The 22,829-nt window shown below is 29.1% G+C and overlaps 6 protein-coding genes and 1 long non-coding RNA gene across 8 annotated transcripts; 4 read left to right on the forward strand and 3 right to left on the reverse strand.

Moving 5' to 3' along the window:
• Positions 1-428: 428 nt before the first annotated feature.
• Positions 429-2,209, forward strand: LOC100576366 (tRNA-splicing endonuclease subunit Sen2). Its single transcript, XM_003251306.4, has 4 exons — positions 429-649; positions 723-1,560; positions 1,651-1,811; positions 1,995-2,209. The coding sequence occupies exons 1-4, from the start codon at positions 479-481 to the stop codon at positions 2,154-2,156; spliced, it is 1,332 nt and encodes a 443-aa protein (XP_003251354.2). The 5' UTR covers positions 429-478; the 3' UTR covers positions 2,157-2,209.
• LOC552802 (COX assembly mitochondrial protein homolog) lies at positions 2,141-3,371 on the reverse strand. The gene is made up of 3 exons (XM_625177.4): positions 3,030-3,371; positions 2,616-2,717; positions 2,141-2,557 (listed from the first exon to the last, which is right to left on the reverse strand). The coding sequence occupies exons 1-3, from the start codon at positions 3,085-3,087 to the stop codon at positions 2,346-2,348; spliced, it is 372 nt and encodes a 123-aa protein (XP_625180.1). The 5' UTR covers positions 3,088-3,371; the 3' UTR covers positions 2,141-2,345.
• Positions 3,131-5,098, forward strand: LOC410072 (26S proteasome non-ATPase regulatory subunit 14). The gene is made up of 6 exons (XM_006569253.3): positions 3,131-3,269; positions 3,444-3,567; positions 3,888-4,037; positions 4,145-4,408; positions 4,526-4,792; positions 4,878-5,098. Exons 2-6 carry the CDS (start codon positions 3,475-3,477, stop codon positions 5,037-5,039), a joined length of 936 nt encoding a protein of 311 aa, XP_006569316.1. The 5' UTR covers positions 3,131-3,269; positions 3,444-3,474; the 3' UTR covers positions 5,040-5,098.
• Positions 5,099-5,638: 540 nt separating this feature from the next.
• Positions 5,639-8,563, reverse strand: LOC413805 (H/ACA ribonucleoprotein complex subunit 4). The gene is made up of 8 exons (XM_006569252.3): positions 8,448-8,563; positions 7,965-8,089; positions 7,532-7,864; positions 7,040-7,450; positions 6,810-6,930; positions 6,426-6,664; positions 6,108-6,335; positions 5,639-6,033 (listed from the first exon to the last, which is right to left on the reverse strand). The coding sequence occupies exons 1-8, from the start codon at positions 8,458-8,460 to the stop codon at positions 5,950-5,952; spliced, it is 1,554 nt and encodes a 517-aa protein (XP_006569315.2). The 5' UTR covers positions 8,461-8,563; the 3' UTR covers positions 5,639-5,949.
• Positions 8,564-8,938: 375 nt separating this feature from the next.
• Positions 8,939-11,957, forward strand: LOC410073 (cell division control protein 45 homolog). Of its 2 annotated transcripts, XM_393560.7 has the most exons (9): positions 8,943-9,178; positions 9,347-9,499; positions 9,577-9,786; positions 9,893-10,060; positions 10,137-10,372; positions 10,503-10,839; positions 10,937-11,331; positions 11,416-11,492; positions 11,587-11,957. In XM_393560.7, the coding sequence occupies exons 1-9, from the start codon at positions 9,128-9,130 to the stop codon at positions 11,649-11,651; spliced, it is 1,692 nt and encodes a 563-aa protein (XP_393560.4). In that variant the 5' UTR covers positions 8,943-9,127; the 3' UTR covers positions 11,652-11,957. The 2 variants fall into 2 exon arrangements, with proteins under 2 accessions (XP_006569311.1, XP_393560.4); XM_006569248.3 differs by lacking the exon at positions 11,416-11,492 and having other exon boundaries at positions 8,939-9,178; positions 11,587-11,729.
• A 321-nt stretch (positions 11,958-12,278) lies between these two features.
• On the reverse strand, positions 12,279-22,762 carry LOC100576333 (nucleoredoxin). Its single transcript, XM_003251305.4, has 7 exons — positions 22,139-22,762; positions 14,084-14,353; positions 13,644-13,744; positions 13,322-13,517; positions 13,149-13,239; positions 12,935-13,071; positions 12,279-12,860 (listed from the first exon to the last, which is right to left on the reverse strand). The coding sequence occupies exons 1-7, from the start codon at positions 22,625-22,627 to the stop codon at positions 12,633-12,635; spliced, it is 1,512 nt and encodes a 503-aa protein (XP_003251353.1). The 5' UTR covers positions 22,628-22,762; the 3' UTR covers positions 12,279-12,632.
• LOC102655453 lies at positions 19,662-21,502 on the forward strand. Its single transcript, XR_411464.3, has 2 exons — positions 19,662-20,731; positions 21,093-21,502. It is a non-coding gene; the product is annotated as an uncharacterized LOC102655453 (long non-coding RNA).
• Positions 22,763-22,829: the final 67 nt, after the last annotated feature.

Raw genomic sequence — 22,829 nt, forward strand, 5'->3', positions numbered from 1 at the left:
ACAAAATTTATAAAAAATGATAGGTATTCTTATAAAATGAAGAAAAACGAAAAATTTCTAAATCTAGTCACTTTAACCTCTCGATGTTACTTATACACGTTGATCTTTGTCGGTTTTTATATTTTTGTATTTCTAGTTTTATAAACAGTAAAAAAGATTTTATATTAAATTAAACATGAAAACAAATTAATTCTACTATACTGTATTTTAAAAATATTAATTATTTAAAAATAAAAAATTATTGTATTTAAAAATATCTATTTATGTCAACTATTTATTAGAATATTAAATAATATATATATATATATATAATAATATCTGTGTTTATAATAATAATTATTTATTATTTTTTTTTCTTTTTTTTTTCATAAAAAAATAAGTTAACTAAAATTCTAAATAAATTTTAAAAAACTTGATATAAATTTTAAACTATATACCATGGTTAATTAAGTTTAATATTATTAAATATAAATATAAAATGAATTTACGAGAACCAAAGAAAAAACGTCGTGTAAAATTAAAAGAACAATTACCATTTCCACTTATATTATCAAGTGATGAAAATGAATGGACAACATATACTGCTCATCTTACAGATTTAGGATCATGTATAATAGATCCAAAAGAAATTATTGCAGTACATTCTATGGTAATTATGATTTAAATATTTATGTGTATAATTAAAATTTTCAGTTCACTTATATTTAAACATATTCATTTAGGGTTTTTTTGGAAAAGGATCTTTATCACGTGGTTTTCCTTCATTTGGTAAAACACGATATGGAGCACCTCCAGTTGTAAGAAATAGACAATGGCTTCGTAGACAAGAATGGTTAAAACAATTTAATGAACTTAGCATAGAAGCTAATAGTAAAAATATAAATTTAGAAAAAAACAATTGTGAATTTTCTCATTCTAAAAATATCAATCAAGATGATGATGAATTTTTAGATAGTCCAACAAAAGAAAGTACACCAGATATAATTGAAATAGATACAAATTCTGCTTCTTTAGATGAAAAATATAAAAAAAATCAACAAACTAATAAAACTAATAAAAAGATAGAAAAAAATCATATAAATTTAAATTCCATGAAAAGAGATGATACATTAATTATTAAAGAAAATAAACAATACACTGATAATGACAAAAAAAAATCTATTGAAAATGAAGAAAAAGAATATTTTATAGATTTTAATTTAAAAGATGATGATTTACATTTTACTGATAATACAGATATTGAAAACAAATTACTTGTCTTACCAGATAGTGATACAGAAACTGAAAATTATTTAAAAGAAATAAAACCTAAAATTGAATCTGAAAGTTTTCCAATTCAAGAAACACTCCATCTTACATTTGAGGAAACATTTTTTCTTTTATATGGTTTAGGTTGTTTGAATTTAATAGATTTTGATGGTAATTTGTTAGATATTGATAGTGCTTGGCATTTTTTCTGTAAAACTGATAAAAATTTTATTTCAAAATATGTTGTATATCATTATTTTCGAAGCAAAGGATGGGTAGTAAAACCTGGTCTTAAATATGGTGGAGATTTTTGTTAGTATTATTTTCTTTTTCTTATAATAATAAAATTTAAATAATTTTTTAAATAGATCAAAGGTCAAATCTTTTTTTTTAATATTTTAGTATTATATAAACAAGGACCACCATTTTATCATGCATCTTACATTGTAATAATAGATATTTTAGATGGTGATGCATTAGTCACAGATCAAAATAAATATATGCGCAAATTAACATGGAATAGTTTATTAGGATTAGAAAGATTATCAGAAACTGCTGCCAAGGTAATTCATAATTTATTAAATTTATTAAATATATTAAATTTTTAACATAATTTATTAAATTTATTAAATATATTAAATAATTTCTTTATTACAAAATATATATATCTTTATTAATACAAAATAATATCTTTTTATATATAAAATATTTTGAATTGTAAATTTAAAAAAAATATATTTATATAGGAAATATTATTTGCACAAGTTTTATGGCCATCTTCAATTTTACATACATCTAATCTAAATGTGGATATACTTTCTGAATTTTCTGTAAGAGAGTTATTATGGAGAAGATGGAATCCTAAACATAATAAAGATGTAGAAGAGGAAGATGATGATTCATGTTAATTTTGTATTTAACATATTTTTCATAATTGTAAATAAAGTACATAAGTTTAAAATTCTTTTTTTTTTTATATAATTATAATATTTTAATAGCATTTTAATAGCTTCATTTCATTTACAATAAACAATTACATATGCTAAATAAAAAATAACAATACTAATATATATTTAATATATTATTCATTATATAATTTAATTTGAAGATCCAAATCTCCCTAATTTTGATTTTTTAGGAATACCAGTTCTTCTATACTCGCTTCTTTCTGCTAAATATTCTTCTGTACATTCTTCTTTGAATTTTGGATCATTATACCATTTTGATAAACAGTTTATTAATGCATTAGTTTCTTTCTTACATTTAAATGCCATAAGATAACTAGCATTTTTACAACACACATTGAATTCTGAAATAAAATATTTGAATATTGATTGTTAAAATATATATAATAATAAAAGAATTACCATGAACCTCTTGCACACATTCTTGTTTTGCTTTATCTCGCATTTTTTGTGGTATGAGAACATCTTTTTCTACTTTTCTTAAATGTTTATCTTCTGGATCTCCTAATATTTATATAAATATTTATATTGTATCATATTTATGTTATATCATTTTTATCATATCATATCATATTTATCAAATCGACTTTTTGTATTTTTCTATATATAATATATCTTATTTCTGAATTAAGTAACTTATAAAAATTATTTTATTTAATTATTTAATTTATATAATTTAATTTTTATAAAATTTTTATAAAATTTATATTTTGATAAAAATAGAAAGATAAAATAACCTTATTTATATATACGATAAATTAAAAGTTATATATTTTTTTTATTATAAATTGTTATAATGCAAAATTTTAAATTTACCCAAATTATGCGGTCCACCTCCATATCTTGGACGATTCGAATTTTTAACTTCTTTCATTATTATTAAACTATGATAACGATACTAAAAATTCTGTAACTGCTAGTCGCTACAATAGGCTGCGCTCATGAGTGTGCAGATTTGAGAGTTGTCAATGCATTAGCTTACAAAAGATATGTTTGTTTAATGCTACGGATGACTGATAAATCGTAGTATTTTCAATCAGTGATATAATTTAATAGGTAAGTAAATAAATATAATATTTTATATGATTTAAAAAAATATAATTTTTTCTGAATATATTATTAACAAAGTTAACCTCATTAATAATTGAACTAAACATAAATATAAATAATTAAGTAATTATTACATTTTATATTTTGATTTCCGAATTAATTATTATACAATATTTCTAGAATTATTAAAAGAAATAAAAAATAAATAGTGATGGATCGATTATTGAGATTAGGAGGTGCTATGCCAGGTCTTAGTCAAGGACCTCCACCTTCAGATGCTCCAGTTGTTGATACTGCAGAGCAGGTATGTTCTATTTGATCGTAATTTTCTATTTATTTATCTCAAATAAATATTGTCATATTATTTTATTCTATCTTTATCTTGTATTTTTAAAAAAATAGTTACAATTTATAAAAGTTTTAAATCTAACATCTTATAATTTATTTTTTTTATCATACTTTCTTTTTATAGCTCACATTTTGTAATAATTACCATATATATGTATATATTATATGAAATGCTATAAAGAGTTTATAATATGTCAATATCAAACCAAGAAATCATTGATAATAAAAATATTAAATTAAATAGATTCATATTTATTAATAAAATACTTTTATTAGGTATACATATCGTCATTAGCTCTTTTAAAAATGCTTAAACATGGACGTGCTGGTGTACCTATGGAAGTAATGGGTTTAATGCTTGGTGAATTTGTTGATGATTATACTGTACGTGTAATTGATGTATTTGCTATGCCTCAAACAGGAACGGTAAAAATTAAAATTTTATTTTTCTTTTTATTTTTTTATTTATTAAAATAATTATTTAATATATATTCCTAATATTTCATTTAATAATATCATATTATTTTTTTCAGGGAGTCAGTGTAGAAGCAGTTGATCCAGTATTTCAAGCAAAAATGTTAGATATGCTTAAGCAAACTGGTCGGCCAGAAATGGTAGTAGGATGGTATCATTCTCATCCAGGATTTGGTTGTTGGCTCTCTGGTGTAGATATTAATACACAACAATCATTTGAAGCTCTTAGTGAAAGAGCAGTGGCTGTTGTTATTGATCCTATACAATCAGTAAAAGGAAAAGTTGTTATTGATGCATTTAGATTAATTACTCCTAATACCATGGTATGTAACAAATTAAAATAAAAATTTTCTTTCAATGTATATATATATATATATATATATATCATAATATATTATATATATTAATATATATTTATTAATACTTATATAAAATTATAGGTTTTAGGACAAGAACCTCGTCAAACTACATCCAATTTAGGTCATTTACAAAAGCCATCTGTTCAAGCATTGATCCATGGTTTAAATCGTCATTATTATAGCATTAGTATCAACTATCGTAAAAATGAATTAGAACAAAAAATGCTATTAAATTTACACAAAAAAACGTGGATGGATGGTCTTACACTTGCTGAATATTCAGAACATAGCAAACTTAATGAAAATATTGTATCTGAAATGCTTGAACTTGCCAAAAATTATAACAAGGTATGACATCAAAATATAATATTATATATATTTTAATTCAAAAGTTTTTTATTAAACATATTAAATTGAGAATTCATATTTGTAGGCATTAGAAGACGAAGAAAAAATGACACCTGAACAATTAGCTATAAAGAATGTGGGTAAACAAGATCCAAAACGGCATTTAGAAGAAAAAGTGGATACACTTATGTCTACCAACATTGTTCAATGTCTGGGAGCTATGCTTGATTCAGTTGTATTCAAATAACTATTTCTTAAAATACTATTTGCAATATATTAAAAAAAAATATACATCTTTTTAAAATATACGTGTTTATAATTTACACTCAAAAAGTATATATAAAACATAAAAATTTTTGTACTACTTATTTTTATATTAAAAATGCAAATAATGGACAAGTAGATTTTCACATTTTTATTCAAAATGTATTTATGAATATATGACAGCCACATTTTCAGACATAATATATAATTTATTATTATATTATACATAAAACATATATATATATATATATATATATATATATATATATATATATATGTTTTAAAATATATGAATGCCTGAAAAAAAATAAAACAATAGATGACAATATTTTTTCATGATACAAAAATGTTAACCCTGTGCAGTACTGCATAGTATTAAATGCATAATTTAAAAAATATTATTACAATAAAAGAATCCTAATGAAAATTTATTATACTATATCAGTACTTTGCAAATGGGATTCATTATTTATATACATTTATTGATACTAAATATTGTATCAATATATTTTCATTATTTGTAAAATTTATAATACTCGGCTAATAATTCTTATTCAATTACTAATAAAAGATAGTATAGCATTATTGAATTTTTTAATATAATTTAAATGACCACTATAAATATAACTGATTTGAATTATGATTTGTACAAGTTTACAGAACATATAAAATATTTTTTCTTCAATTTTATATAATGTTCCATAATATATGTATATTGCGGAATATGGATATTTTTTTACAGCTTTTAAAGATTGCAGAATATGTATACATTTTTAAAGAATTATCTTTGAATAAGAGATTGCATTTACTTTCATAAAGTAGTGTAGCATTTTTCTTATTCTTAAAAAATTGAAATAGTTATACTTTAATAATTATATATTTGAGAAATTATTTCAACTTGCAAGTGGTTCTTCCTGATGTTGATCTTTATCTTTCTTCTTTTTCTTTTTCTTTTTTTCTTCTTTTATCGGCGATTCCTATTAATTATAATAATAAAATATTTTATCTTTTATAAATATTAAATATAAAAATTAAATATAAATCATTTTACCTCAGTTGCAGCTTCCACTGCCATAGATTCATCAGCTTCAGATTCTGTCCTTTCTTTTTTTTTCTTTTTTTTCTTTTCTTTTTTATCTTTCTTCTTCTCTTTTGGTGATGTTAATTCTGATTCGTCCATTTTTTCTTCTTTTATTGAAACCTCTGTTGTAGATTGTGAAACTAACTCTTCCCATTTTCGTTTCTTAGATACAGGATCAGTAACTCCATTTTCTTCAGTCTAATTAATATATATATAATATATAAGTAAATTAATTTTAATAACTAAATATATATATAAAAAAATGGAAAAGAAACAAAATTTAAATACCTTAATTGCAGATGTGGAATAATCTGTATAATTTGCCAACCAATCAGCAGGTGTATTTTCGTTTGGTTTCCCATATTTATCTAATTTACCTTCAATTATCATACGCTTTTTTATGGAAGCTTTGGGTCCCAAACCCCATTTTCTTGGATATGCATCTCTTTCCATTATTACTCTTTTAATTTTAGCAGCTACACCATGATCACAAGTTGTCATTGTAGGAGATGTCATAAGAGCTATAGCTACAACAAAAAAAAAATTGCGAATAGAATCTTAAAATATTTATTTAAAAGTGAAAATATTAAATAATAAAAATAATAAAAAATTCTATTATTAATTGAATTAGGATTATAAATAATATATAATTTTTTTTACATTAATACTTACCAAGTGCTATAGCTTCACCTTTTGTAGTCACTATTACAATTTCTTGATTCAATTCAATACCATCATCATACATTAAAATTCCTGGTAACATAATTTTAGCTCCATAACAAATAGCATTTACCTATATTAATATATAATATAATTATATAATATTAATAACAATTACAAAGAAATATATTTTCTTTTCTTGATAAAAAATATATTTATGTAAGTAATATATTAATACATACTGCACTATCTTTTACAATAATTCTTTTATGATTTATCAAAAGTGCTTCTAATGGTTTAATTACTCTTCTCAAATAAGATTCATCTCCATGGTTTTCATATAACCATTGAGCATCAAGTATATCATGCATAGTAACCATTCCATCATTTTCAGATTGAACACCTGAACGATTTCTACGTAATTCTTGCATTTGACAACCAGTGCCTAAGAAGAGGCCGAGATGAACACAAATAGTTCTAATATATGAACCAGCCTCACAACTAACTCTAAACACTCCCATATTACGTTCTTCATCATAGTCAAGAAACCAACTGTCATAAACTGTTCTCACACGAAGCTGACGCTTCACTGCAGAGATAAGTGGTGGCCGTTGAAAGAGTGCACCACGTAATTTTTCTAATGCTTGACTTACCTATATTAATTTTTTATTAATAATATTAACTTCTTAATGATAATAAATATAACATTTTAATTTTAACATAGATATATTTACCTTTTGTAAACTTTCTGGAGCAGAATGTAATTTAAAAACTGCAATATATTCTTTTCCTGCAGATTGTTGTGATTTAGCTAATCTTGTTGCTCTATCAATGCATACTATTAAACATCCAGATACTTTAGGATCTAAAGTACCAGAATGACCAGTTTTCTCTACTTTCAAAATTCTTTTTATCCATGCAACAACTTCATGTGATGAAGGATTACATGGTTTGTCTAGATTAATGCAACCAGATTTTATATATTCAGATAAAGTACGGTGTAAAGGTGTTGATCCACTAGTTAAAGGTGTAAAATGTTTTGTACGAGTAAGCATTTTGTCAAAATTCTAAAAAAATATATAGTTTATATTTAATTTTATCTACTACAAAAAAATTAATTAAATTATAAAATAGATTTAATAATATAATATATTTTATATCACATACTTTAAATAAAAGAGGCCAATCCTTGTACTCAAGTTTTACAATTTCATCTGAAGGTTCAAGTTGACATTTCATTGTTGCTTGAATCTCTCCAAGAGATTTCTTTTTGCTTTTTTTTTTACTTTTATCTAAATAATAAAAATATAAATTAACCTATGAAATTATGTTTATTATAAGTATCAACAAATCAAGATTATACTAAGCATAATAATTATACGCATAAATGCTGAAATATTTTTATATAAAATAAATATATACAATATGTTTATTATATCGCAATTAGAACAAAATTTCTAATTGAATTTTTATTAGATACCAAAACACGTGTTTATACCGCTAAATTTTTAATTGATATTTATAATAGAAGATAAATACGTTTTCTCATTTTTGTACATAAATTAAAAACCCTGATTTAAATTAAGAAATACAATATAATAGATAATACATTAAATAATATAATATACGAATAAAATTAATAACAATTACCGCTTTCTGCCATTTTGAAATAAGTAGAAACTACACGTGTACTTCTATGATCCAAGGCGACACCAAACACGCGGGAGCCACTGCATTTAGCGTCCAGCGTACAATATATTTACTTCGTATCATTGGTAATATATAGTTTAGATGTGCTACAATACATAAAATTAGAATAGTATTAAAAAGAATATTTTATAATCTATTAGAATATTAAATTTTAAATAAAAAAGAAAAAAGAAAGAGAGAGAGAATAGAAATAAATTTGATACTAATAATATAGAATAATAAAAATAAAAAATTGTTGATTATCATAAAATACCTCATTCATATCTATATATAATATTTTCTATGTATCCAGTTATATTTAAATTTGATTACATATTTTCAATTCTTAAAAAAATATCTTTTATACTATTATAAAAGTATAAAATATAAATATTGTACATTATATCTTTAAATAATTTTGCATATTATGTAAAGAATCTGAATAAATTTAAATATTTTATATAATTGCTATGAATTTATAGTGATGATATACTAATGTTTTATATTCTGTATAACAAGCATTCACTTTTGAATTGAAAGTTAGTTTACGCGGTAAACTGGGGGTGGGTGAAACCGGTGAAATATAATAAGAACCGAGCAGTGAATATAAAAAATATTCTCATGCCAAAAATCACTGCATCATGTTTGTCGACAACTTAGAAAGAGGATTTTATCGTTTAATAAAAAGTGACGTAAGTTATTTTATTTTAAAAATTTATTATTTTATTATTATATAGGTTAAGTAATTTTTTCTAAAATTATAAATACATTTTTAAATTATTTTTTTTGGATACATTATTATATAATTTATTTTATTTTTTTATGTAATTGAAAATATTAATATAAATTCTTTATTATAGAGATGCCTACTATTGGTTAATTTTGATGTTGATGCTATTTGTGCCTGTAGAATTTTACAACAATTACTTAAAAATGATAATATGATATATACACTTGTACCTGTTCAAGGTATTCAAGATATGGTTCATGCTTTTGAAGAAAATTGTGAAGATGTAATAAAAATTTAAGAAACACATAAGTACATATATTTTCTTGTATTAAACTTTATTAATATTTAATATTTATTTAGATAAAAAATGTTATTTTTATAAATTGTGGAGGTACATTAGACTTGGTGGATTTATTACAACCTGTAGAATCTGTGATATTTTACATTCTTGATAGTCATAGGCCTTATGATTTATGTAATGTATATTCAGAAGATCAAGTACGCATACTTGGTAAAATTGATGAAGATGATGAAATTCCAGAATACAATGATATTTTTAGAGATGATTCAGTAATTAATTTGTTTTAATTTTTTATTACATATTATTAATTTAATTGGATATTGGACAATATATAAATAATAAACATATTGGCAAAACTTTTTTTGCAATTTTTAGTCTGATGAAAGTGAAACAAATGAAGAATTAGACAATGATGAATCTCAAAGAAAAAGACGAAGATTAAATGAAGAAGATATTATTAAAAGAGCTGGACGAAGAGAGTGGTCTGAGAAAAGAGCAACTATTTTATTTAATTACACACAATATAGTTACTATGGCAAATCAGTATGGATTATTAAAATATATGAATATAAAATTTTTATAGAATATAAGAATTAAAATATATTTTATATTTCTATAGAGTGCAATGCTTATGTATGAAATGGCATGGAGTATGTCAAAAGATAATCTAGATATGATTTGGTGGGCTATAGTTGGTTGTACAGAACGAACTATTCTTGATAAGATAGAATCAAGATTAAGTATACTCGACGAAGGTTTTCTTCAAGCCCATGTATCTAGATTATCTCATAAACAAGGAACTGAAGATGATAAACCACAGCAGCAAAGTGCAGTAAAAATTACTTATGATAAAGAGTATCCTTTAGAATCAAATTTTTATAAAGTTTATATAATATATATAATAAAATATATAATGTAATAAAATTGATGTAATATAATATAATATGATATAATATAAAATTTATTTCTTTACATAGAAATGTAGTCTCTTACTTGTATTATATCGACATTGGACTGTAGAAGCTAGTTTAAGACATACAATACCAACTGCAGTGTCATTACGACTTTGGTCTCTTAGAGGAGAACAACGGTTAAAAGAATTGTTAGCAGAAATGGGCTTACCTCTAGCACAATCAAAGCAACGATTTTCTGCAATGGATCTTGCACTTAGACAAGAATTGAGACAAATGGTTGAAAAATTAGCAGGAAAATATAAACTAGATACTGTAATTGGGACAAGTTTTACTCTTCAATATGGTTATAAGTTTAAATATTGTGCTTCAGATATAGTTTATGCTATGCTTGCTTTAATGGAATCTTCTGTAAGTTTTTAACATTTACATATCTATGTTGGTTGTTATTTCTTTAATGACTTTTAAAATAACATGTTAGTATATTAACTTTTTTTTAATGTTTTAGTCAAAGGAAAAGTTACCACAACGCTGTTTTTTAGATGCGTCGGATTGTTTATCTCGCACAAAAAAAGATATTTTAGAAAACGGCGTAGAAAAAGCAAAGCTTATGCTTATTAGTATTTTTAAGACTGCACAAGCAATTTTACAAATGAAACAAATTAAAAGCGCTGGTTCATTTCTTTACATAATTATTTCAGACGGAACTGCTGACAGTCTTGTATTTGCGCATCCATATCCATTGATGATGTTGGCTCAGTTTACCTTAAAGGCTTATGTAGATTCTTCGAAAAATAGACGGGCATCGGAATGGCCACTTGTAGCTTCTTCAATATATAATGCAGAAGAGCGTCTATGTTTTATGGTTGGTATACCTCCAGTATGTGAAGATCAACCAAGAAGGTAATTATAAATAATTAATTTAAATTCATTATCAAAATATTTTAAAAGAATGTTGAATTATTTTTTGAAACTTTATAATTATAGTTTATTTGGAAGAGCTTTTGAACAAGCAGCTAAAAATACAAATTGTTATATAGAAGCAGATTATTTTGATACAACAAGTATGTTATGCTTTTTTTAATTTTTTATTTTTAAAATGTAGTTTTATTAGTAGTTTTTAAAAAGTTTTTTAAATATTAATATTTTATGTTTCAGTAATAAGACTGAAAATTGAAGAAAGACCAAAATTTTTGGATGCTCTGGCAGCACTTCTAGCTTAAAATTTTAATGATTTATTTGACATATGAAAATTTTTTGAAAATCTTTTGAAAAAAGAATTTTCTTATTATTTATTTTTTAGAAAAATAGTACAAAATAATGATAATGAAATCTTTTTAAAAAATACGACGATGGGATCAATTAAACATGTTTTATTTTTTATGACATTTTTTGTGACATATTGTAACTAATGAATATAAATTAGTAATATTTGTTTTATAACTAGTGACAAATTTAGCTTTAATCATATTGTAGATACGTGTACAAAACAAAATTAATGCTATATATATTGTGAAATTTTCATTTCATTCATACTATTATTCCATTTTCATGAAGTAATTGATTAAAAAAGTATTTTCAGTGAAATAAATATGATTCAAATAATAATAATAATAAAAAGGGTAAAACGTAACGTAAGAAATAAAATAACATAAATTTGTAATATAAATGATATATAATAGGTATAATTTTTTATATGAAAACAAAATTAACTTAAAAAAAGTATCAATAAATTTATTCAATTTTTTACATTCATTTATTTTTTAATTTGTAAAATAATTTTAATTAAAACATGAAATTAACGATTAGTAATTATACGGAGAATTGAGTTAATAACGAACATTTGCTAATTCAAGATATGTTCGACGTGTTCATTTGGCGTTTATTAAGTAATACATTATATAATATATTAACGTGCGCATGTGTGTACACTTAAAAATACAATTCGCTCAGTTTTTATTGACTATGATATATAATACATGTCTTTTGGTTACTTCCACAAAAGGGTGTGCGAATACAAGCGCCATTTTACGCAAGATCCTTCCTACGAAAGGAGCAATGGTATCACAGAGATAGGATTGAGAAGAGAGGATGGGGTTTCTTTTTTTTGTGGTTGTATAATGACCACTTAAAAACTTAACTGCTCCTTCCTTCATATGGCTTCCAATATTTTGTATAAAATTGTCAATTGATTTTAAAAAAATTCAAGTAGAAACGTAATCATTTTTACCAGTTTTATGTACCGCGGCTATTTTGTTTATAGGTAATTTGTCATTACGAAATCCATCGACAAATTGTTGTACAGAATCTACAGTTATTTCGGCACCATCCTCCATAACTACATAAACTCCTCGAGGTATATCAATTGCTGTTAAGAGGGGCACAGCATCATCTAAACCGACAAATTCACGAAGAATATCCGACGTTTCACACTATAATAAGAATAATAGAATCGTTAGATTAAGAATAAACATATCCATTATATTTATATAAAATCAATCCTTACATCTAATGCTATATAAAACTGTAAAATATCATCTGGATCATCATAATTTGGATCATAATCAGGTCTATCTTGTCTGTATGCTTGTGCTGCTGGCAATAATACGCTTTCTGCGAATTGAATCTCACAATCTTCACCTTCTGTTAAGATATAATAACGAGGTAAAAAAAGATCAAATAGAGTTTTCTTTTTCGCCATTTTATACATAAAAACTTACCGACAAAAAGAATAATTGCCGGTGCATCGTGCAATGAAGTAGCATATTTTTCAGTTAAAATATTCACCAAACGACTGGTCCACGGAAAATTCTGAAAAATTAAAAAAAAAAATTATCACAAAAAGTACGAAATGATAAAATAATCTTAGTCAATTCTGCAAATTTTCATTTACCAGCCCTTCAGGATCTTCGATTAACTCTGCTCGACCATCCAAAGTTATAATATTATCTCGAGGATCAAGTATCACTAAAGTGGGTATTGCTTGTACGTCGAGAGCTCTCGCTAATTTTCGTCGTCTCTCTTCTTGACTAAAAGGTATCCTCAACCAAGGCATCGTTTCAATATAAACGTTATAAGATTCTTCACTCCTATAATGTCATAAAATTCATTAAATATTACAAATATTAACTTATAAATACTATGACATATAGACATATAGATTTCATTTTGTATTGAAAATAAATAAATAATATATATATCTTTTAATAATTTACCTATCTGAACTCACGAAAATTACTTCGAAATCGTGACCTCTCTCTCGAATTCGCTGATAGGTATCCACAAGTTGTGGGGTAAATGCTTTACAAGGTGGACACTATATAACATAAAAATATATATATATATATTCCTATACTTTTATACTTTGAAATGAAAGTTCGTTTCAACTTCATAATGTTTTTTTCTATCTTGATAAATAAAATTTATATTGAAATTTTTATTTAAATTTTTACACAAGATTTTAATAAGTTTTTAACTTGAACAACACAAGAGATAAAATAGATTGGAATTACCAATCGATCATCGCGAAAAAAAACTGGAGCAACAAACAGTTTATAATTAGAAAAAATATATACATAGGTGTATATATCAGTTTTCCAATATCCTTGGTAACAATGCGATCATGTACTATTATAATACATAAATACATATATACCCAGTGTGCGCTGAAATAAACACCCTTAAAGCAATGACGCAATTCCTCGTGTAGCATGGGTTCGTTACTATCGCGTGCCCCACATGACAATAAAGGTCCATCCTCAAGTGCAGCCTTCGGATGAGGAGGTTTCCAAGGAAATTCAGCCCCGCTCGGATCGGCGATGGTTCGCTCTACGCCTCCTCTGGTTACCACCGAGCCGTTGGAACCGTCCAATAAAATCAAAGTCGGTACACCGGCCTTTATCCGATACCTCCGAGTCAGTCTGGTCTGTAAAAGAGATACTTGATCGCCTGTAAGAGTATTTCAATTTCGATCGTGAGATCCTTAAAACCTTCTTCATAAATATTCGCGAGAGTTACCGGTTCTTTGTTTTAAGTCGTAAGGGATTTATATTCGACGGGTAGCAATAATGCAGCTTGGGCCCCCGGATCAAAGTATGAAATCGAGAACAAAATATACAATTATGTACAGGGTGTCTCAACTTTTTCTCGTCAAACGGTGACAGCGAACAAGTAAGAAACAAATGTTATTCAAAAAGTATAAATTTATCTGTACTATTTAACGTTTATACAGTTTTGTTGAAAATTAAGGTTATATAATATAATTTGATAAAATATATCAAATTATAATTATTCTATAATTGAAATCTATTTAATTGATCATTAAATAAAGAATTACATTGTCTCATTCTATTTATATAAATGTAAATTCTTTTTTTTTTTTGAAAGAAATCAATAACGAATACATCTACGACTTTTTTCATTCGGACCACCAAGCGTGTTGATAGAAATTATTCACTCTCTAAATATTAGATATACATATATATATATATATATATATATATATATATATAGATATATGAGTAACGTGAGAACGAAGGATGTCAAAAACAAACAATTTAAAAAGTTTTACCCTAAACTCGTGTATAAAAAGTTGCGTCGAAATACGATACGTTTGGAACGTTATCCCACTCTCCAGGCAAAACAACATTATAGATAATTAATAAAAGAGAGAAAACTCTACTTGCCAACGTGTTTTTAACTAGAACTTTCTTGCCATTCAATAATCGTAAATTATACTAATCAAAGCTATAATGCGATTCCCATCAATGTTTTACATCGCATGATTTTACGAAAGATCGTGTTCCGTCATGTAAATCGCCGTTTGAATTCAGCTCGCACGGCGCGTGAGTATTGGCTACAAGTTAAAAAAGGGAGGGGGAATAGAGAGAGAGAGAAAGAGAGAGAGAGAGAGAGAGAGAGAGAGAGAAGAGAGGGGGAAGAAGAAAGATCGAAACCCATCAATTTCAGGAAGCGTGAGAGGAATAGCGCGAACGGCGATAAAGCGAACCGAGCAACGTGTGTGCACGTTCAAGAAATTCGTAACACGCAGCGCCACCTCTGTTTCTTTCGTTATCCTTCTAGCACGCAACGAAATTCAAGCACGGCGAAAAAGGGCGCAACGAGTGTCTACAGGGGAGTAATGTCTGCTGACAATGAGTGCTATCCCTTCTATCCCAGCGCTGCATGATTACAGTACTACAAGAGGCAAAAAGGGGAGGGAGTGGAAGGGAGAAAAGGGCTTGAGCATGATAGCAGAAACTGGTTGAAAGTTTTTCAAGCCGGAAAAGATAAGAAAGGATGAACGTGTGCGAGAAAAAGAAATGTATACACAAGGATAATCCGGACGATGTCAGATTTTCGTCTCTTTCTGAATAAAGTATTGGCCAACACTTTCATTGCTATGCGTGAATCGAGAATATTGGGAATTTTTTTCTTTTGTTTCTTTCCTTTTTTTTTAAAGAAAAAAGAAAAAAAAGACATCTACATTTTGTCTACATTGGGACAAAGGTTGGTGAACGGAGTTCCGTTGGTAATAAGGATTGTCGGTCTCTTCTGGCAGACTGCACGATTGTAGTGGCATCAACCGTGAAAACAGAGATGATAAGAAAGCGAAGAGAAGCTCCTGCTTCGATGGTGATAAAGGAGGATAGCTATATCGAACGCTGCAGACCTCGGTGGAAATTCTTTTGTGAATTCTGAAATAGGCGGCAGCTGTAACTATTTTCTTCAGCTGTGCTATTCTGAATTTCTTGAAATGAACTTGTGTAATGAAGAAGATGCTGTTGGCGAAGCTTTTGATGCCGTTTTTAATTTAATTTAGAGATTATTAGATTTTATTTATTTTTTGTAAAGAAAATATATTTGATAATCTTATGTTAGAGATTTATATATACAATATTAAATATAAGATATAGTATATAAAATATAGTATTTTATATCTCGTATAAATAAATAACAATAATCCTTAAAATATTCGAAACTGTATTTGAAAAAAAATTCGAGAACATCGATATTTTTGAAATTATAAAACGTGCATTGACCGATCGCATTGGAAAAAACTTACATAGTTCTCTTAGAAAGATGATCGATCACAATGTTCGTTAGCATTGAATACCGATTCCCGTTAAGCTGTCTGATTACAAGAGAACAAAAGGAGCAGACGAGATCGAAGCACAATGGACATATTGCAGAAGGCTTTTATACCAGACTAGATAATGAAGAACAGTCTAAGAGGTGATATAATTTTCAATCATTTCAGATTTTTTGATGACGAATAATTCGTTTATAAGATCTCTCCTCGTTTCTCATATAATTATTCCATTTAATTTTTATTCCCCCATTTATATCGTTTGATTCCTAAAAAATATCGTAAATACCATTGATTTCACGATTCAATTTTGTCATTTAAAAACGTTTAAAAAATTCAAGAAAAACATACATTCTCGCTCAATTCTCATTCAATCCATTCCATTTGAAACGAAAACGATAGTGAAGCAAGCAAAAGAATCGAATAGCTGTCGGCCGGAGACAAAAGGATGTCTCCATCAGTGTTCAAAAGAATCAGAGATAAAAAGAGGAAGGGAGAAAGAGAGATTTCAATAAATCTTCGGTATCCGACACCTGTCGCGAGCTCCGTTGGCAAACAAATCGATCGATCCTACACCGAAACTTTCGCGCTGGCACTTTTCTTTTCTCTCCATAGTTTCCCCGCGAATCGAACGAAATCAAAGAACGAAGTTAGTAAAATTCTCAGTCGATACGTTGCGACCGCGAGCACACAAAAGGGGCGAGCAAGAAGGGTCTTCTCTAGGTAGCCGAACGCGCGACGTCGTACGTTATCGCGACCCTCCACAGGGAGGCATTACCTCGTCCCTTCGTATATTTCCTACGCCGCTTTCTCGTTCGTTCCTACTCTCCGCGTATATATACGCTCGTTCGCCGTCTCCGTCTCGAGCGGTCGATAACGCGTACGTCCTCCCTTGCTGCCGCTCGCTCCACGGTGCTGTCGTTATTTCCCCCGGTGGTCTGTATGTCCCCTACCACGCCACTTCCATCGCTCCTGCTTGCTCGTTCCCCTGTGTCGTCCTTGCTCCATCGCCCGCTTACCCTCGTCGATTCCCTTTCTCCACCCGGGGTTTGTATCGGTACGAAAAAATATTCGCGTCATACCATTATTTTCATCGACCGTATATATATGATTGAAACACGGATAAAATTAGATATTCCTTGTAGGTATATTTGTAACGACAGTCGAACGTCGAGTATCCGTCGATAAGAAAGATTGCACTTGTTAAAATCGATAATTATGTTGTTTCTCGATTAATTATTTTTGGCATATGAATGCGGAAGAGAATATTTTAGAGATAGGAAATGGACAGGATAATTTGAAAAGTGAATGTTTTTTACTGCTCGTTTTCTACCAGACACTCTGGCCGCTTCATCTCTCTCTTTCTCTTTCTCTTTCTCTTTCCCACTCCTCGGCAAGGGAAACCCCTTGCCATACCGTGACATCGGGTAGAAGACGAGCGATGGAGGGGAAGGGATGAGATCACTGTTGACTCGTTCGCGCGCGTTCAATCGCCTCCTTCGTGAACGGCAGAGGTGCACAACACCCGCTTTGTCGCGGTAAATTTTGCGGAAAAACTTTCTTACCGTTAAACGGTTTATTCTTGTACGCATTATATTTTGCATTATACTCGCGATAATATCTTATTCACGAATGTGCAAATATCTTTCCAGGATTACTTTTCTTATCGAGGATTCGTTTGAATTCAAATTTACGAATCTTTTGATAATCAAAAAAATGAAAAATAATCTTAATAAAAATATATGTTGAAATTATATAAGTGTATAGTAAAAATTATGAAAGAAAATGATTCATTTCTTTTTCATCTATCTATTTCATCAATGTCCTTGAATTTTATTAGCTTTAGAATTTTTATTTTTATTTACGTTAAATTATGGATAAAACTTTGCATATCTTTCATCTCGTTGCATAAATCTTTAACGATTTGTATTATATATGTGTATTTATATACATATGTAGATTAAATAATAATTCGATGTAATATGATTTATGAACGTTAATAATCGATTTAACGAAGGGATGAAAGTAAATTCTTGTTATATGGAGTTGCGCACCCCTGGTATATACAGATATCGCGGCCTCCCGACATCTCTCGTCCGACCGAGACTGACGAGACCACTGTATTTCCATTGGTCAACCCCAGCAGCGTCTTAAGACTACCATGCTTTCAATTACACGCAAACGACTATATACGTTTACGTACAATCTGAAAATATTGCGGAACACAAAAGAATAGTTCCCATCCTACCGAAGAATCGATTTTGTAAGGGTTAACGAACGACAATGGATACGTGTTTGAGATTCACGATGTCATCCAAGTGTGCTTTAAAAAGAAAAAAAAAAAAGAAAAAAAGAAACGCAAAAGAAAATTAACGTCGCTTAAATAAGTTGAATTAAGATGATCTCTGGCGAGACGAATTAAATAGATAAAAGACATTGAGAGAGCATCCGTACGTTTGCGGCAAATGACGTAGAACATTTAATTTTTTTTTCTCGTGCAATTTTTTACCACTTTTATCAGTATGATACTGTTGGTTGTACATACGTCAAAGCATTGGGAAGGTTTCACGCGAGTATTTCGAGTCATAGGCACTGGAATACATTTATTCGGGCGATTCGCACGTACTTCACTTTTCCTTTGACCACTGCCGAGTAGGTCGTGTGTAATCTACACGATATGCCAGCTAAAAAGCAGACAGGAGCAGGAGAGGAGTGGATGTGGGCGGGTGGAAAGGAAGCAAAGAGAGGGAAAGGGGTTACGTAGCGCCGCGTACGGGCCACTCTGTGTACGAACTACCTCACAGTCTATCTAGATTCCAACGTTTCTCTTATTCCTTTTTTCTTCCTTCCATTTCACTCGTTTTCGTGGGAAGAGACCTGCATCGCCACCGATTCACTCTCTCCTTCCTTCCGATGTATATTCAAACGTAAACACGTATCTCTCCTCTCTTTTCGTTTCCTACCTTTCGTCGCTTTCTTGATCTCGCCGGTCGAATGAGAAAGCTATTTGCGGAAGATATGGGTCGGCCACCCCGAATGCAAAGGTTGGTCGGCTTCACTCTTTTTCTCGGCTGCTTCCCCATCCAAGGTAAAGGCGTGTACCTTTATGAAACGGTTTACGTCGTACAAACGATGAGCAGCGTACCTCTATTACTTAGCTGTTCAAGCAGCCGGACATTGTAGCGCCATCCCCTCATACCACATAGTAAACGTCACTTGTAAACGTTCAGGTTTTGTCAAGCAAACTGGACAGTTCTTTCTTAAGAAGATATCAACTTCAGAAACTGCCAGCAGAGGTCAATACGATCTGCATTAACGATGCATGGTAACATCGCGATAGCTTTGTTATATATAACCTCTTCTTCCAATTACTTAATTATCTTTTTCAAGTTATTGAATTTACGTTATAACGTCAAATAAAATATCATTTCATTAAAACATTTCGACGAAAGAATTAAAAGGATGTTTAGAGATTCTCAATATTCATTGGGAATTCAGGTCTCGGATTTCTTTAAATAAGAGTTGAAAAACGAGATTATATGTATGTATGAGAGAAAGAGAAAGGAGAATTTGATCGTTTCTTTCTTACTACGTTTCAGAAACGAAAGTTGCTCTTCTCATTGTTAAATGAATGGAACGGTGTACAAAAGAAGCTACGATTTCAAGGGGGTGATTCCCAACATGGATCAGGTAGATAGGCGGAATAACGAGCAAGGAAGAATCACGAAGCTACTTGACGCTAATTGCGCAGGACGCTTATCGTTACATTTACTCACGAATCGGAGACTGTTGAGTATATGTATATGTATTACAAACACGAATAACTCGAGTGGCTTGACTAATGATCGTGGAAAAAAGACAGAATAACGACCTCCGATCGCTTCTTACATTCACATGCCGTTAATGCGTATATACCGACTAAGTATCAAGAATTGTCATCTTTCATAGAAATTTTCTATCTCTATCCATATCCGCGAACGATTCAACACCAGTTGACTCGAACTTTGATATAGAAACCTATACGTTACTTTCTTTTTCTTTATTCCTCTTTTCCTTTAGAATTCGTTACACCGATGCAATACCAGAAGCTCGTTAACACGGATAAAAAGTAATACGGGGGAAACCGAATATCCGTTATGCGCGTGCAAAGTGTACGTAACGTAACGTAGAGTCACTCAAACTTTCGAGACAAGAGATATGTGCGTCATCATCGAGGTGCGTGGGTGATGAAAAGATCAATGTACGAAGCCGGTCTGCCGTCTGCATTTAATCTCCACGAATAACATTTCTCATCTCAATTTGGATTTATTCATTTATTCGTTTTCAATTAAAACGAATAACAAATAAACGAAAATACTTTTAAAAAATTTTTAAAATTACTCGTTTGAAAATTTACACTTCGTACGACTCTTCTTTCTGCAAAGAAATCTTATTTTCATTAATAATCAATCTTTTATTAAAATATTTAAGATTATTTTTATTCGATAATCTATATTTTTATAGGCATATCTTTTTTAAAAATTTTACGTATAAAATATAAATAAGAAAGAATTTGAAAAAAAATTCCCTTTTACAGGAACGAATTTCATCGATGTCATTAAAAAACAACAAACATTTGATCTGAACTGAAAGCATATTCGTAGCAAGCTATAGAGGAGCAGATGTTTTGTAGAAAATATTACGAACGATTTTTAGTTAGAGAAAGTCGACTCTGCCTTGTGTGTCGGTGCAAATAAAATCGGACCCTAAATAGCACGTCTGGCGAGGGGTTAAAACACCCGTTGGAAATAAAAAAGGCACTGCGCGCACGATCCTTCTGCATAACGGCATGTGTACCCCTTCTATGTGTACATGTGTAACTTTATGACAGACATGTGTATACAAATTTCAAATGATACGCTCGCCTCAATTGATCATAGCCCGTCTGACCGTAAAATTCGCATAGCAGACGAAAAATCGTAAAACGTACGAAAAAAAAAAAAAAAACTGCAAGTTGCGAAATGAAACATGGAAATCGCTTATTTTGTATATTGTTTCAAATCAATAGAAATACGTATATTTTCATAATTTGTGAAATTATTCGAATAATCATTCCAACTATTATTCGGCTTAAAAATATATAATTGAATTTAATTGAAATTTATGCATGACTACGTTAATCAAAATAATAAAGACTCTGTGATATCGTTTTAAAAAATGAATGGAAGAAGAATTTAAAATGGTTCTTTCGTTTATTATAATTTTAAAATAAAAAATTGAACCAAAACGATCGAAAAAAGGAAAGTATATATTGCGCGCGTAAAATATAAAATAAAAAAATAGATAATAAATGAAATATTTTAAACAAGAATATATATATCTTTCTCATTTCTGTATATTAATATATATATATATTAGTACTAATGTATTGTGATACATTTACGATATTTTTCTTTAATATAGTTTCTTTAATATAGTTGCATATAATAGATGTTAATATATATATATATATATATAGAAAAGATAGATAAGAAAAAAAATCGATAAAATAGAAATACAACAAAAATTATATCTGAAAATATTTTGATAAATGGAGTTAATGTGATCGAAAGAAAAGAAAGAAATAAAAGCGGTAAATTTTACCTTCCTCTCATAATCTAAATTCGGTACAGCCAACCAGGGTAACTCGGAAACGTGTGCACGGAAACTCTCTTCAAAGTCGAGGACATCGGCTACGTTACTCCAAAGAACCACGTGCACGACCTCGAACTTTTTCCTCCTTTCTCTTCCTCTGCTGGAATTTTCTGCATCCCGGTCGTTCTCCGTATGCGACAAGTTGACATTCGTATAGAGATCAAGCAGTTGACGTGTAAAGTCATCGCAGGTAGCACCGGGATTAATGAAACTAAAGTATACACCGATCACTTCACAAGTTGGTCGACCGTCTTCATCGACGAGCATACCACTTGCATCGCACGGTTTTGTGTCCTGCTGATTAACCTGACTGCACCGCGACAGTTGTTTACCGAACAGTCTATGTTGCCAACAGACTGATTTCGCGGCGGCGGCAGGTGACTTTTTCGTTACGTTTCCCGAGCTGGATGATGCCTGCTCGCTACAGCACGCGGCCATCGCACGTAATAATTAGCCCGCTTCATTCACCGGCGACACGCACCGACAAACTTTTTGTTTCTATATACCGCTCCAAATCGAACTCGATACTCCTTGCCGTCAACGCCGACTGATTCACGTTTCGCTGACTCGGAACCCGCGTCCAATCATGAACAGTTCGATCCGGTTGAAGCCGAGCGCTCCCGAATCGAGCCGATGGAAG

Source organism: Apis mellifera, linkage group LG3 (assembly GCF_003254395.2).
Source record: "Apis mellifera strain DH4 linkage group LG3, Amel_HAv3.1, whole genome shotgun sequence".
Lineage (NCBI taxonomy): Eukaryota > Metazoa > Arthropoda > Insecta > Hymenoptera > Apidae > Apis > Apis mellifera.

Bases quoted from the DNA above. Each gene is read 5' to 3' on its own strand.
- LOC413805 (XM_006569252.3), bottom strand. The intron at 7,865-7,964 runs GTATGTGATATA...ATATTTTTTTAG, and splicing joins ATTGGCCTCTTTTATTTAAA to AATTTTGACAAAATGCTTAC. The intron at 7,451-7,531 runs GTAAATATATCT...AAATTAATATAG, and splicing joins CTCCAGAAAGTTTACAAAAG to GTAAGTCAAGCATTAGAAAA.
- LOC100576333 (XM_003251305.4), bottom strand. From the start codon at position 22,627: ATGGCCGCGTGCTGTAGCGAGCAGGCATCATCCAGCTCGGGAAACGTA. The intron at 13,072-13,148 runs GTAAGTTTTTAT...ATATCTTAACAG, and splicing joins GGCAATTATTCTTTTTGTCG to AAGGTGAAGATTGTGAGATT. The intron at 12,861-12,934 runs GTAAGGATTGAT...TTCTTATTATAG, and splicing joins AGTTTTATATAGCATTAGAT to TGTGAAACGTCGGATATTCT.
- LOC100576366 (XM_003251306.4), top strand. From the start codon at position 479: ATGAATTTACGAGAACCAAAGAAAAAACGTCGTGTAAAATTAAAAGAA. The intron at 650-722 runs GTAATTATGATT...ATATTCATTTAG, and splicing joins TTATTGCAGTACATTCTATG to GGTTTTTTTGGAAAAGGATC. The intron at 1,561-1,650 runs GTTAGTATTATT...TTAATATTTTAG, and splicing joins TAAATATGGTGGAGATTTTT to TATTATATAAACAAGGACCA.
- LOC552802 (XM_625177.4), bottom strand. From the start codon at position 3,087: ATGAAAGAAGTTAAAAATTCGAATCGTCCAAGATATGGAGGTGGACCG. The intron at 2,718-3,029 runs GTAAATTTAAAA...TATAAATATTAG, and splicing joins AGGTGGACCGCATAATTTGG to GAGATCCAGAAGATAAACAT. The intron at 2,558-2,615 runs GTAATTCTTTTA...ATTTTATTTCAG, and splicing joins ATGTGTGCAAGAGGTTCATG to AATTCAATGTGTGTTGTAAA.
- LOC410072 (XM_006569253.3), top strand. From the start codon at position 3,475: ATGGATCGATTATTGAGATTAGGAGGTGCTATGCCAGGTCTTAGTCAA. The intron at 3,568-3,887 runs GTATGTTCTATT...TACTTTTATTAG, and splicing joins TTGTTGATACTGCAGAGCAG to GTATACATATCGTCATTAGC. The intron at 4,793-4,877 runs GTATGACATCAA...TCATATTTGTAG, and splicing joins TTGCCAAAAATTATAACAAG to GCATTAGAAGACGAAGAAAA.
- LOC410073 (XM_393560.7), top strand. From the start codon at position 9,128: ATGTTTGTCGACAACTTAGAAAGAGGATTTTATCGTTTAATAAAAAGT. The intron at 10,373-10,502 runs GTATCCTTTAGA...ATAGAAATGTAG, and splicing joins AAAATTACTTATGATAAAGA to TCTCTTACTTGTATTATATC. The intron at 11,332-11,415 runs GTAATTATAAAT...TTATAATTATAG, and splicing joins TGTGAAGATCAACCAAGAAG to TTTATTTGGAAGAGCTTTTG.